This window comes from Pollachius pollachius (genome assembly GCF_949987615.1).
Source record: "Pollachius pollachius genome assembly, chromosome: 1".
NCBI lineage: Eukaryota > Metazoa > Chordata > Actinopteri > Gadiformes > Gadidae > Pollachius > Pollachius pollachius.
Genome location: NC_136934.1, coordinates 20993849 through 21009452, shown reverse-complemented (window position 1 = coordinate 21009452; position 15604 = coordinate 20993849). Strand labels below are relative to the sequence as shown.

At 45.7% G+C, this 15604-nt stretch overlaps 2 protein-coding genes across 2 annotated transcripts in view; both read right to left on the bottom strand.

Annotated features, from left to right (window-relative positions):
* Nucleotides 1-3607, bottom strand: part of mtmr3 (myotubularin related protein 3) — a 30856-nt gene extending 27249 nt beyond the window's left edge. Inside the window, exons 1-3 of the mRNA XM_079751677.1 lie at nt 3332-3607; nt 1888-1960; nt 433-497 (exon numbers count right to left, since the gene is read on the bottom strand). Of these exons, the coding sequence (XP_079607803.1) occupies nt 433-435 (3 nt within the window). The 5' untranslated portion in view covers nt 436-497; nt 1888-1960; nt 3332-3607. The remainder of the gene's footprint in view (nt 1-432; nt 498-1887; nt 1961-3331) is intronic.
* A 4705-nt stretch (nt 3608-8312) lies between these two features.
* Nucleotides 8313-15604, bottom strand: part of cux2b (cut-like homeobox 2b) — a gene marked incomplete at its 3' end in the record, with an annotated part of 88674 nt that continues 81382 nt past the window's right edge. The window contains exons 16-22 of the mRNA XM_079756399.1: nt 15473-15574; nt 14357-15279; nt 13359-13524; nt 12225-12554; nt 11507-11713; nt 10476-10752; nt 8313-9045 (exon numbers count right to left, since the gene is read on the bottom strand). Of these exons, the coding sequence (XP_079612525.1) occupies nt 8313-9045; nt 10476-10752; nt 11507-11713; nt 12225-12554; nt 13359-13524; nt 14357-15279; nt 15473-15574 (2738 nt within the window). The remainder of the gene's footprint in view (nt 9046-10475; nt 10753-11506; nt 11714-12224; nt 12555-13358; nt 13525-14356; nt 15280-15472; nt 15575-15604) is intronic.

The window sequence follows — 15604 nt, the reverse complement described above, 5'->3', positions numbered from 1 at the left end:
ATCCTACCCATAGTGCATCACACACATTAATGCGCCAGCCCCACTGGCACAAGACCCAAAAAGTCAATAGATATAACCATAGAATAAACAATAGAAATCACACCCTAAACCAAAAATACAGATCCCCTTTTACTTAAGCAGAGACCAGGTTAGATGTGCGGTGCAAACTGAAGCACACTGGTATCCACAACACTAGGACACACCCACTTGCAGTGACAGAAACACCCACACACACTTCACTGGTTCAAAATTGGACATGGCTGTGAAGGCTGCCTCCTGGATACTAGAGCGGACTGATTAGCTACCAAAAAGAAGATAAATAAAAGGCAGGGTTTCCAATTCTGTATACAAAACAAAGCAGACAGCATACCTAGAGAAGCAGAGGGCTTCCCTAAGAGGCTCTGTAATGACATGCACTGAGAGGAGCTTTACCATGGTCCCCAGGAAGGAGTGGGGTCTTCAGACACAGAAGCTCTTCCCTGGGACTGAAACCCAGGCTGAGGGAGAGAAGGAGACAAAAGAGAAAAATAAAATAAAATATACTTACCATCTACTTAACTTATTCAAGTGTAATATAAAATGTATCCCCGTCTTGTTTTATTTATACCTGTTTAAATATGGTTTGCTTTTTTCTTTTTGCATAGACAACATGTCAATCAATGTCTACCTAATATTCAATGAGTGTACTACTTGGCAAACATTGTATTCTGGACAAAATTAAAAACTATTGGCAGAGATGTTTGCCTACCCAAACCCTTTTTTCCATCCCCCGCCACAAAGCCAGAGAGCGCTGTACAGAATCAGAGACCATTCAGTATAGAGCCGTCATGGGCAGCGTCCACATAATCGGACACCTTGTTACATAACCAGCAGTGTTCTGAAAGCAGGCGCACTCAGCGCTGCCTTTTTGAAAAAAACAGCGATCCCCCACAAACTTTGCTGCCTTTTTGCAATCAAGATCTACTCTCCAATAGCAAATTATTTTGTTTTGAAAACGAAGAGAGGTAGTAAAATCCAACGAGTCAGCGATTGTGGATTTTCCGGTCCCATGACCCATATTTCCCTCTCAGATATTGTTGGGAAGCCACATCCGTGGCAAGGTTATCTCTGATAGTTATGTCTGTGCTAAGGTTTGTTATAAAGTATAATCGATACTCTGTTGACACTAGTAGATCTTTGGGGTCATGACATAACCCTTATTTGCTCAAGTGTTGAACCACTTATGTTGTTCCCATTTCCTGTTTGTGTGATCTATGACATCCAAATAATGGTCTATTTGAGTTTCTTCATTATTAATCTATACGTCTGATTTACTCAGACCCCTTATCAACTGCACGCCTGGATATACCCATGCTGCCTTGCGCGCAATTTCATAAACGGCTCCGGCAATTGTAAACCACGCCTCAAATACGAGAAAATTAATGTGTGGTTCCCAGACCTCATCTCAATGTAGATTGAGATGAGGTCCGGCGGTTAGCCAGGCTAATCGACTGCTTGGACTAAATCAGGAGGCTGGCAGATACCAGGCCTGGGAAATGCAAGGGAAGTAAAGGCTGGTGCAGACTTCCACAAACCAACATGAGGGCCAAACATCGAATGCCTCTTGGATACCATTGACTGGGCTAATGTGGCACCGGTTGCTAACTGGCCCTGCTATAATAAGGTAAGTGGTGAAACAATCCCACATTAAAATGTCCCAACAGTCAAAGACATGGGCGCCTTGCCAGCACATTTCAGGAGCAGAGAACATCAAGTGTGCTTCTTATGCACCATATGAAATTCTGAACTGACCCAATCAATTGTTCATTGAAAAAACATAGCAGTAAAATTGACACAGAGCTGACCGCAAGTTTTAGTAGAGTATTTATTTCATCACTTGGAACTTACCACAAGCAGTAAGCAACAGACGAGGATGTCTCGCAATCCTGTCCTCAAGGTTTTAGTGGTTGGGCATGGAAATCTGTTAAGAGAGGCAGCAAACATGCATGTGATTTAAGACTAAATGTTTTCTTTATAACTCTCTTGGTACTCGGTAAAGGGACAGTGTTCCCATCCACTGCAGCCTCTAACCCTACAATAGCCCTTATTATTCAGACGCAAATATAGATGTTCTGGTAAGGGCAGCCTTTAAATGAGCCGAGAATAGGACACACACCTTCCACACGTTTGTGGGTAATGGCATGCAGTCAGTTGGGTCCATTTGGAGTTTATGTAATCCTGACAGCAAGAAAAGATTAATCAGTCACATAGGATTGCTTATTAGTTTTCCATCTTCAGATAAGGATAGAAAACTGGGCATGTGCATACTTTTTCCAATTAGAGAAAACAGCAACACTTGACAAAACTGAAATCTGATCTCTGTAAATCCGATCTCGGTAGGTCAGAATGATACAACCCATACACATCCAAGTGCATTTTTATATAAAATACCAGGGTTTGCTGAACAGGAGCAGCTTGAATATCGAAGTGTGCCTATTCAAGCCAGACCGTCGGTCTACTTAGTAAGCAAATTAATTACCACACTTGGCTATCCAACCAAAGTATCAGGAACTACACTCAAGCTGTCTCAAGCCGATAAAGCATATCTTCAGCACACACACATGTTTACCGCAACGGGATCATGAGAGCCGTGGCTGCGACCCAGAGCGGGTCCAGACCGGGTCCATGTTAAGAGGTGCACAGAGCAGGCTAAGCCCATTAGAGCCTTAACGGGACTCCTATCCCGCGACAGGCCACTGTGTATTACAACATGAAGCATTATTCAGCAGATTATTGTATACAGAAACCTTAACTAAAATACAAAACAATAAGTGATCAAGGGAAGTGATGTTAAATAAAAAAGGCAAAGGGAGGGAAAACGTAGACCGATCGAATATTTCTAAACATCGGATTATACATGTATGCAATAGCGTGCATTGTTATCAATAAATATAATTTTTAAACATGTTTACGTTGTCACGTTTATTCAAAACACTGTACTGGGACGTGCTAATGTTGAACAAGCTAATAGTTCGGGGGAACAGCTAGGATAGCACACCGCTAACGTGACAGAAAGATAATACCATGACACACATTTGTTATCTCTATTTATTATCTGTGAGGGAACGAAAGAGCGCTGCACTGACGGCGTTGTTGCTTTTAGTCGCTGTGGAAAACTTCACGTTGACCCGGTTAAGTTAGCTAGAATAACCCGGGCTAACCCCCATGTCTAGCATCCACCAATCACTGGACTAACCAGACTATGTTTAGGGTCTCAATGGAATAGTGTAGTTCTGTTTTTATGCACACATAACAGTTGTGTCTGTTAGCTAGCGGCGCTACCGCGGCTCACCGGAGAGGTTTTGTTGTTGTTGTGAGATGGAGGGCGGACCCCGACGCGGAGGCCTCTGCTGAGCAGAACAGCCACCGGCAGACTCACAGCGGACGGGCGGGACGGAAGCCTTAAAGCCAACGGTTCAGTCGAAGATCAGTGCAGCCAATCAACAATGAAAAACACCGGATCAAATAAACATTAGTCATATCCGAGCCGAAGCCAGTTTCACTGCGCCCAGGTCAGGAGCTGCCGATCAGAGTTCTTCGTCGTCGCCATCACCGCGAATAGTCCCAGCCCGACGCGATCCGTGCGAAAGTGACGTCATTACGTCGGCGGTCGGCTCTTGACAGAGGGGAGGGGCGGAGGGGAGGAGCTCATCAGCAGACCACGCAGCCAAAATCATGTAAACATTGGGATGGAAGACGGTAGAGGTGCTACGATTTCCATTTCTCTCTGTCTGACAATTAATCTGAAAACGTGACAACACGTGCTTATAGATATAGACCCCATGAATAGAAGTAGAAACAAATAAATGTAATAATATTGCTGCTTGATAATGGTTGTATCCAAAAACCTATTAATCAATTCACTGCTTTTCATCACAAAATATTGAACATAGCTAGTAACCTTTAGCAACACTAACTTCGGTTTATAAATATTGTGTTGCTTATAGTGGAATAAGACGCAAGTATCCAGGAAGCCTCGAATATCAACTTTTTAGTATGTGGGATCCATGAATGTGGCTACAACAATCTACACGGTTATATAATCTGATCAAGGCTAATAAACTAACTTTGAATATTGACCTACTGAAGCGAGGAGCTTGAAATGAATCCTCTTAGATCATGTTTATATACACACTGAATATCAAATTTCACTGACTAAGAGAAACAACACACTGCCTGTAAGCAACAATACGTATGAAAGCAAAATCTTTTTTGCTTTTTAACAAAACATGGATTGGATGGCAATCTGTTTTCTTAATTTAAGTGGTTGTAAGTTCCACCAATAAAAAGATAAAATCAACATTATGCAGTGATTGTTTTAGCAAGACCATGCAGTTGCTTAGAGACCACCGATTTTGCTGGAAAGAAGAAAATCAGATCTTAGTACATAAATAACCCGGGCTGACCCCCATGTCTAGCATCCACCTAATGCTTTCCCTGAGCTGTGGTCTGATAACTGCTGTCTGGAGCAGGATTTCAGTCAGGTATAAATAACAGGTAGACTAGCATACCCCACACTAGAATAGAACGAGAATAGTCCATGGTACCACAAAGGGACTATAATCATGTTGACCATTTTCATATTGGAAGCAGTAAAACACTGTTAAAACATTCACACATTTACCTCCAAAATGGATACGTTCGATTCCAATGCAGATTATGGACCCTCTTTTCAAACATCTTCCACCCACTCAAATTATAGTAAACTGACTTGTCCAGCAATTGTGTAACAATGCCCAATTTAACACGTCAATGCTATTACACAGTGTATTGGGAGCAGTAGTGTCTTTCAGCAGCAGTTACTGTAATTGCGCCATAAACCACAATGATGGGACCTTATTCCAAACTGCAGATTCCTTTGACTTAAAATAAAGGTTTGACCCCAGAGCATCCTGCTCTATCCTTGAGCAAGATGCCTTACCCCCTGCTCCTTAATGACCTGTATCTGAATTCACTCACGTAGCCATTCTGTCAAGAGACTAAATATGTGTTTATCCTCATAGACGTTGGTTGAATTCTGCATGTTAATAATAAGACAACACAGCCGGGTCTTCAACAGGATCTTTATGTATTGATGATGGCTTGATACACATGTAAATTTAACTTCAAGACGCTTGGCATACTTTTGTCGATTCTTTAACATGTAATAATATACCTTGTAACGTATGGTATAGTAAAGTGATTTGAGCCTGAAGAACACCTGTTTCTCAAGTTACATCTCACAGTTGGAACTCCAAAGTAAATTTTCACTTATTGACAAATCCTCACTCAGAGTTGTAAATATCTATCTGCATCCATACTGACAACCCTACATGCAGTCACTGAAATTATACTGACGCTTCATTGTGTAACGACTGATGTCATTCAAAAAAGAACGCAAAATAATCTATTGTTTAGGCCTCTTGATATAAAAGCTTTGCTTTTTTTCTACCAGGCTAGAAAAGCCACATTCCCAAATCACAATTGACTGAAGGAAGTTCCTCTCGAGACGACTCAATGAGGCGTGATATGGCACAGAATTTTTGATTTTTAATGTTTCACTTTAAGTAATGACAATCCATTGGGCTTCTTTGCATCCTAATTTACAGAACTCTCCTTCGTTGGTACTGGGCCTCGCTGTGACGCTCTGGGAGCTGGGTGTATGTGCTTTATGTGTGGACTAGTCTGAGGTCAACCAAAAGAAAAGCAGTTAAGTGGTGATTAAGTGGCTAAACAACAATTATAAATGAAGCCCGTTTGTTCCCTGTAGTGTAATAAGAATGAAATTGCATGCAAATGGAAATAATAGCAGGAAGTTTATATAAAGAGGTAATGGTCTGAAGAAGTACAGTTCACTTTCTGCCATGTGTCCGGTGTGACCATTAAGACAATAAGATCCCCATAAAGGGAATGTAATTTCTGACCATACAGTATATAATGCACCTAAACAGAGGCTATGAAAATAGCAAGAAAGTCGTATGCAGCTACATGAAAGGTTCCTATATTTGCGAGAGAAACAAGTGTCAAAAAGTTGAGAAGAGACTTGTCAGTGTCATCAGTACAACCCCACATCATGACACATCTGCTACAGCTCTTGCCATTGGAGCAACGTCCTGGTCATTCGCATAACCCTTTACTGATGCCATCGCTTCCACGAGTCCTTTTATAATACAACAACAACCATCCTTTACACCGGGTACTTTGTTATTACCATATCTCTCCACTGCTGATGAGGGCAACTGTTGAGTAAAGCTTCAAATTGCAAGACTACCCTGAGAGAAGGTCTAAAACGTGGGCAAGCTTGCCAGACCAGAACTGGCTCAAACAGGTTTGGTTCATTAACTCTGTATACTCTTAGTTCAATATAATCAGCATCCGTTTTTTTTTTTTTTACTGTTCCAAGAGCGTCATGATATTGTTTTTCTGTTATTGTGTAATATATATCTCTAGATAATACAATCAAAGTTCTCTGAACTATTTAGACATGTGCAAGTGTTTACTACCAACTTCAACGATACAGTAAAGGCAAGACTTGTGGACACTAAGTAAGCATAATTTCAATATTTTTGAAAATGTCTTGAATTTTTCCCCGCAATAATGAAAACCTAAGTGCCATAAGTAGTTCATACAAGATGTATTGGATATTTAGTTACTTGTTCTGAGTATAAAAAAGTGGCAAAATACATAAAGAATAGCTTGCAAGCATGAGAGAACGTTTTGACACAGGTAGGAGGAGGGGTCATCTTATCTTAACCCTCAACAAACATCTTATTGTAGGCAACATTCACCCAAAGTACTGAAAGACAGCCTCTAAAAATGCAGGAACCTGCTGCTAATTCAGAACGTTCCTTTTTTGTTTGTTTACAGTCAGTAGGTGAAACAATTGGATTGTTAGTATTTTGATTGATTGCGATTGGAGCCATTTCCAGTGAACACCTTCGAGGGTCCCGAACAGAGCGAGACACCAGCTGAGTGCCTCGCTGTGTTTTTCGGGAGTTCGATATGATGATACCCTTGACTAAGGAAGAGATGAAAATCCCCTAAGGACCCACGACACAAACACAGAGACTGAATAACAATGACCCGAGTCGATAGAACAAAGAGCGGTGGAATTATGTGCAAGGCATGTCACAAACAAAAACAGCCCCCCCCCCCCCTCCCAACACTCTCTCAATTATTCAAATAAACATCTGGTTACGTGTATGCGTATGAAGCGAAGCACAGCGGTAGCATGATGTGCGTCAACATAATCTGAGGTAACAGGGTGTTGTGTGTTCTGGCCCACGTCAGTCGGACAACCGGCGCCTTCTACAGGGTTTAGAGAGGTAAGTCTGGAAAGCAATCGTGTAAACTGTGCTCCCGCGGTGAACGTGTCACTTCCTGTCATGAAAAAGCACAAAGGGACCCGAAAAACTGTAAACCTCAAGGATCATTCTAAAATAAAAACAAACTAAAAACACTTAAATACTTTACTGATAGCTTAATGTTTTCTCTTTTTTTTTCTTTTTTAACTTTTAACCGTATTTTTTTGTTGCTGTATTCATTCTTTTTTTCTCTCGTTTTAGCTCCAAGTATAACATATGAGTCTAACTACAGAGGGTGAATTCCATGCTACATCAGTTCGAAGGAGGCTATTGCAGACAACCCTACAACGTGTACAACCACATTTTATACGTCCGAGATACAAATATTTTCAAAACATGTCACCAAGAAACTAAGTACATACGAGATGTTGAATATTTAGAGTCTTAAAGGACTATCCCTCAGTTGGAAAGCAGGATGTCACGTCACTTGACTTGAACTGTCCTGTCTTTCAGACAAAAATCTGGAAAAATTGCTATTCAAAAAGTAGCAAATTTGGTCAATGTCTCTTTTCTCAAATAGTTATAGTGCTTTGATGGCTTAAGACAAGGGTCTATTTTTAATCTCACCTAGTGGCAATCTTCAGAACTTTAGTGTGCATTTCATGACACTATAGCTGCAAAAGTCTTCATGTCAGTCCAATAGGTAAAACAACAGCTTGTGCTGCACATATATCTCAAAGTAGTTATGCGTTATCAAAAAAGACACAAAAAACTCAACATATTTATAAATTATTTTTTTCCCTTTAAAGTTATCTTGGGTTGGGGAAAGGGGGGGGGGGGAGAATGGGTTGTTTGTGTGTGTTTAGCTCTGGATTTCCCCCCCTCCAAACAGTTCCTCCGGTGAGGAGCCCCCCGCTGACGTCCACTCCCCGTTTTCAAACGGAACAGAGTGTGCGCGCGGAGCAGATCATCAGCAGATCTCAGTCACACTCAGAACTCCCACTCTAACGTCTCTTCCCGATTGGCCGCCCTCTCCAGCCGGTGGATGATGTTGTTGAGGTTGGCCATCTTCTCGTTGCGTCTCTGTGAGCTGCGGTTGGCCTTGGGGCTTTGCAGCAGCGCGCCGTGCTGCCCGGGCTCCAGGCTGTGATTGGTGGAGGAGCCGCCGTCGGGTGCGGGCGGTGAGGGCGATATGGGGGCGGAGGATGACGGGATGGGCGACACCGACATCATGAGGCCCGGCGAGGACGCGGCCGACGGCGAGTTGAGGAACACCTCCAGGCTGCTGCGGCACGCCTCCGACGAGGCCTTGAAGCTCACCGGGTCCACGGGGGACTTGCCAGGGTCTTCCCCCTCGGGACCCCGGGACTTGCTGGACCTCACGGCCCCGTCAGTGGCGGACGAGGCCTGGGCCTGGCTGCTCATCCCATGGTGGTGCTCGCGGAACACGGCCGCCGCGTCCTCGTGCTCGCTCTTCAGCTGCGGGAAATGCACGGCCATGGAGAAGCACTGGACCCTGGACAGCCGCAGGTCGTAGTCCTCCCTCTCCGAGGCCTCCTGCTTGATGAGGGGCCGTCCGGCGTGGAGGGCGTGCCCTGGGGGCTGGAGCCTTCGGTCGTCCGAGTCGGAGTGGGGGCTGCACGGGCCGGAGGGGGAGTGGTGCTCCGTGTCCTCGTCGTTGTCCGGCTGGCCCTCCATCAGCACCTCCCGGCGCATCCTGGACCTGCAGCACACACACCCTGCTGTTAGGTAAACCCACACGCTAATACATGCATACACTAGGACAAATACACACACAAGCACAGACACACACTAGACACAGACACCCTGCTGTTAGGTAAACCCACACGCTAATACATGCATACACGAGCACAAATACACACACAAGCACAGACACACACTAGACACAGACACCCTGCTGTTAGGTAAACACACACGCTAATACATGCATACACGAGCACAAATACACACACAAGCACAGACACACACTAGACACAGACACACTGCTGTCAGGTACACTCCCACACTAGCACACACACACACACACACACGCACATACACACACAAACAAACAAACACCAGCACAAACACACACAGTAGAAACAGACACCGGTTTACTAGGGGAACATAACACACACAAACAAACACACACACACACATGCACACGCACACATTTATAACCCACACACACGCAGACACATAGAAAGACACACAAACTAGCGGGCAGCCAGGAATACAGTAATCATTACACACAACTCACACCAGCACACATGCACCCCGCTATTATGACTACCAGAGTAAGAACAACGGGGGCACACACTACTCAACTTGACTCCATCCTTATGTATAAAAACCAACGGCAGGATAAGTATTAAGATGAACTAGCTTTTATATCCCAAGCTTCTTTTGAATCCTGCCAATGTCTTGTGGTAGTGGCCCCCGCTTGTTGTTATAGCTATATTTAATAGAAATGAAATTATGAGCTTCTGACTCAAAATGTTTAAAGACGATACAGACAGAGAGGTTGTCGGGTTGCGTTAGACTGCTTTGTTGATCGTACTTATTGACAACACGACCCCCCCAGGCCAGCCCGTAATAAGTGAACCACTGGTGGTATCGGGGTGGATAACTAGGAGTTTTCTCTGCCAAAGTATGATCATGTCTCCCCATCCACTTGTCTTGTAATACAGCCCCGGGCAATACAATAACACCCGCCTCTTTCTTTGACCATTTGGATATATTCTCTGTTATGTGTGTCTGGCCAGAGGGGTTGCTGCTGATAGTGCTGTTGAAGTCACCTCCCTCCACTTTGGCTGAGCCCGAGCGACCGTAGAGTAAATTAGTAATAAAATAAATGTCAATGTTTACTATGGACGTGGTTGGGGCCTCATAACGCAGTAAAGGAAGGATACCAAGGTGTCATACATTGAACTTCACTTCCTGTTTTGGTTCAGTTCAACTGATTTTCAGACATGACAAATGGGATATAACGGCTGGTATATTTATTTTTAACACGTTTTCACATACTGAATATTTTCTCCATAAACACTATGTTCTGCATTGTAAACACAATATTGTATTATAATCCACTTTTCATGTTTTCTTATCAGCAGACTCCATCCCACCCCCTCTCAATGGAAAAGGCAGACTGGCCTGTAGTTGTGGAACCAGTTGATAACAGTGTTGGTCTTGAGGTTGAGCTGGGAGGCCAGCATCTCGATGGTGTTCTGCGAGGGGTAGGGCTCCAGGAGGTAGGCCTTCCGCAGGGCCTCCTTCTCCTCCGCACCCAGCACCACCCGGGGCTTCTTCACCTGGCTATACGGGCACAGGTCCAGTGAGGCCAGGGCCGGGCTCACACACTCCGACCGCGTGCTGGGGGAGTCGCTGTCCGACCCCGTGCTCAGGAGCCCGTACCTCCTCTTCAGGTAGGCTGTGAGGAAGAGGAGGAGGAAGAGGGTTAAGAACCAGGTCAGAAACATGCGTGTCTCCGCCCTTAATGACGACTTATTCACGGTTTGACCGATCTACACAGGCCTCCAGGACATCCCGGCACTAAGCCTTCTAAAGCAGAGGTCCCCAACCCTTTTTTACGCCACGGACCGTTACTAGGTCAGACAATATCTTCGCGGACCCTATTCTGTTACCCATCTTAAAAAGAGCCACCAGGGGTCGCTGTTACAAGTTTTCTGCGACATGCATGAGATGAACAATAGATGGCCGTGCACGCTTAAAGCTTAGACTGAGAACACTTCTAATAAACAGGATGGGTTCATTAGTTTTGTTACACCGGGCAATAGCTCATTGAGTGAGAGAGCATCCGGTGATTTTCTAACTAAAACATCTTTACCCGGTCGTGAAACGGCAACCCCAAGGTTGGGGAGTCGGGACCGCTCTAGTATTTATCATGAAGGAAATTAAAAACAGAAGAGGGATTGCTCTTTCCAGGGACAGTTAGCGGTGCGATGGGGGCCCAAACTGATAAACTGACAGATATAACAGTAGCATGAACGAGCAAAACAGTTACGTTAAGAGTAGGTTCTTAAGAAACCATAAACAATTTGTAATAGGGTTAGGGTTTCAAAACGAATCATGATTGTGAGATACCGAACAACAAATAATTAAGAATCCGACCCCTCCATTAGTGGAATAGTGATCGAACGTGGAAAGAGTTAGCATGTCCATACCTTTCTTCTCCATCTTCTTCATGTCCCGCAGCTTGTCCACGTTGTGGGGGTCGTTGAGCCACAGCTGCATGCGTACGAAGGGCTCGCGGCCCTTCAGGCTGAGCTTGTGCCAGGGCTTGGGCCTGGAGAGGAGGTCCGACACGGAGCCCTGCGTCAGGCCCAGAATGCTCTCTCCAAACAGCCTCTGGCCTGTGGGAGCAGAGAGCTCTGTTGAAGCCACGTGAAATGAAGGAGTGAGGAAAGGGACGTACACTTGTTGTTAACATGAATTGGAACTGAAATGTGTTTGCTTGCTGTGCTACATAGTCGAGGGGTGCGATCAACACCGTGTAGTAGGGCATACGTTAACAATGTGGAAAGGTAGACGCTGACCCTTGATGTGGTAAACCAAACGTGGCTGTTAAGCAACTGCTGTGTTTAGGCAAAGACGTGACGGAGATGATTCATTCAGGTTGTTTATAAGAACAATTCTAAAATGGTAACACAAAGCTATGTCTGGAAGAGTCCCACTCGATTTGTTAACTTAAGTAGAAAAGTATTTTTGAGCTTTTCTAGCACATGCTAGAGGTATCGGAGTGATAATCATAAAATCTGCCATCAATGCTCTGCTGAAAGGAAAAGAATGCCATGACAATGGCACCGATTTAGTCCAAACTGAGGATGAAGATGATCAAGGTGATGACGACGGTGATAGTGCTGATAAAGAGGGGGGACCCACCCAGGTTGTTGTCGGTCAGCACCTCCTTGACCTTCTTGGTGATGGCGTAGGTGTCCAGCTCGGAGGACATGGCCACCAGCTCCTGGATGCCGAGCGGCGTGGAGGGCTGGTGCAGCGTCATCAGGCCGGGGGTGGCCTTCCCTCCTTCGGGGTGGGGTTGGGCGTGATGGAGGCACGGGGCCAGCAGCGGCAGCCCCATGGCGTCGGGCTGCTGGTTCTCCTTGCTGCTCTCCAGGGTCAGGCCGACGGGCTCCCCCAGCAGGCTGGGCTGGCTCTCAGCGGGGCTGACGGGGGGGGAGGGCGAGGACTGGGCCAGGGCAGGGCTCTTGTCTGCAGGGTAACAAGTAGAAACACCTTAAAGATCCTCCTTCATCTAGACGTTGAGCTAGATCATACATGATGCGGTATTGGCAAAAGGCAATATGTTGACGATTGATATAATCATGTTATCGTTAGATATTACTCTGCTTTCTGATTAAACCCTTCTGAATAGACTTTTACTATTTTCTTGTTTCTGTGTTATGTCCTGGTTAAAAGCAATGGACTTTTCTTGGGGGATGTTTGTGGAATATTAGTAGAATTGCACTGAATATCTCACGGACTCATTGAAAAAATAAAGTATATTGGATTGTTTAAATGTCAACAATGAGATCTGTGAGATTTTGTTGTTAATGTGGGTGTGCACACTGGAGGGCGTGCTTGGGAATCACAAGCACCGGAATGTTATTTAACATATGGGGTGTGCCAGAAACAGAGAAATTATACGTGTGTTGTGCAATTTGAATAAGACATTGATGTTTTGGATTCGGTTTGAGAGATTACAGGGTGTGCGTTTCTTCCGATGTTGGAATGTATTTGTTTGGATATTCCTTAATAATAAAACGTATAAACTGAAATTGAACTTAAATCAAACTTCTTCCCTTTGATGTTTTTAAATGTGATTCATAATAAACCATGTTGTGTGATGTTAAATGAAGTGTCATTTTTATTTAGAAAATTATCAAATGTTTGGTTCCATTTGAAAGTATTTCCAAACACCCCTCTTACCCTATTGTATGTTGCACCTCCTTGCACTTAAAAATAGTACTTAGCAATTTGTAGCATCTTATCCTTGCTATCTTTGTTGGTTCCTACCCTGCGCGTGGCCCTGGCTGGGAAGCTGGGTGAGACTCTGGCCCAGCTGGTCTAGCAGCCACAGCTGCATGCGGATGAACGGCTCTCTGCCCTTCTGGGTGAGCTTGCTCCACGGCTTGGGTCGGGACAGCATGTCACTCACGCTGCCCTGAGACAGACCAAGGACCTGTTGCGGAAAAAATAAACTATTAGTGTATGGATTTGACTTGGTTGAACCCCATTAAGACCAAAGTACAGTGTCAATTAAACTTAATATTATTGTGTAAATCACTGCAGGATTGATTTGTCTCTTTGAAAAAGACACACTATTACTGTCTGTTGTTGAAAGGGAACAGCCCTACTGGCCAAGACTATTTAATACATGTCTAACAAAGGACCACTAGATGGCAGCAACGCCCCGTAATAATCTAAGGGGCAGCCGTAGAGCGTCTTTTGCAGGGCTTTCGCGCAGCTAATTTACATAGATAATCCAATGGTCAATGGCTATTGGCCAATGTTTTAAATGGTTATGAATTGTTACTCAATAAAGTGAAAATTATTATTAAAGTATGACAATAATTTGTGCAATGGTATTAAAGCTGTTGCTTACTCAAAGATTAAAATGTAGCAATTGAAAGGTGAAACGGTCTATGGTTTTCCATTTTAATTTCTACACTAAATGGGCTGTAGGAGTACCCCCCTACATCCCAATGCTGCCAATATACATACACACACACATATATATATATATATATATATATATATATATATATATATATATATATATATATATATATATATATATATATATATATATGTATATATGTATATGTAAATAAATACATGCACAAATATGGCACAGCCCAAGTTAATGTCTGTCTGTTTACAAAGGTAACGCCGGTTCCTGTTCCTTCTCCATTAGCTTGAAGTTATACCAGGAGGTTTGCATTTGTATTGATTTATAAAGAAAAAAAAAGGAGAAACACCAAAACGGTCTGCAGACCGGATGATGGGCTGACCTTCTCTCCAAAGATCCTCTGGCAGATGCCGTTCTTGGCCAGCTTCTCCTTCACCTGCCGGGTGAGCTCCATGGTGTCCACCTCGCGGTACATGTACATCTCGTACTGCTCCGGGGTCAGCGGCGGCACCGTGGGCTTCAGGGCGCGGGGGATGTACGCCGGGTAGTAGGAGAGGCGCCCGGGGCTGGGGCCTGCCGGCCCGGGGCCCCCGCCCCCACCGGGGCCCGGGGACTCCCCGCTCACTGAGGCGTCCGACTCCACCTTCACCTCCACGGGCGGCCCCGGCGCCGGCTCCTCCTCGGCCGCCGACGCCTCCTCCGCCACCGACACCTCCTCACTGTGGAGCAGGAGGCCCTCGCCGTTCTCCAGGCGGGGCCACGGCCGGGCCAGGGTGGGGGGCCCGGAGGAGGACGAGGAGGACAGGGACGGGGAGACGGAGGTGAAGGGGTGGGAGCTGCCAGCACCGCCCACCCCGATCAGCCCCAGGGGCCCGCGCTCCAGGGACCAGTGCTGGTCGAAGTAGCTCCCCGCATCGCCGATCTCCGACTTGACCTTGCGGATGATGTTCTGGACGAAGGCGGCGGGGGACAGCACGCTGAGCGGCGTCTGGGGGCTGCTGATCTGGTTGGCCATGCACAGCGCCACCGAGGTGGCCGCGCCCTCCTCCTGCTTGATGAAGGTGGGGAGTGGCAGGCCCTTTGACCGCTCCGGGGGCCCCAGCCGCTGCTCCGCCGCCAGGGCGCCGGGGGCGCTGGCGTTGGCCGGCTCGCGGCCGCAGACCTCCATCTCCAGCAGGGCCTGCTGCTGGGCGTCCATCTCGCGCCGCGCCTGCTCCAGGATAGTCTTGATGGTGTCGTCTGAGTTGCCGCCGGCGCCGTTGCTGCTGCGGCCCGACGAGCTGCCCAGGGAGGACTTGTTGTCGCCTGGTTGTGAGGAGAGCCACGCAAACTCACGTCACCAACGGCGAACACCACCCTCACTTCTCTCACTTACCACCTTTACCACTTTGAGTCAACAAAGAAAAATTCGTTTTTTACAAACAAAAATGCAAAAAAAAAATTCTGAAATACAAGTTCTGGGCTTACTTTTGCGTGGTTCACCCACCTACGTACTCACCTCCCTTCTGGGACTGGATCTCCTTCTTGGCCTGCTCCAAGATGTTCTTGATGGCGTCGTCTGACCCAGTTTCTGGAGTTCGGATGCGAGGAGTGATACTCCCTGCCACAGAGGGTAAGAGGGAGAGAGGGA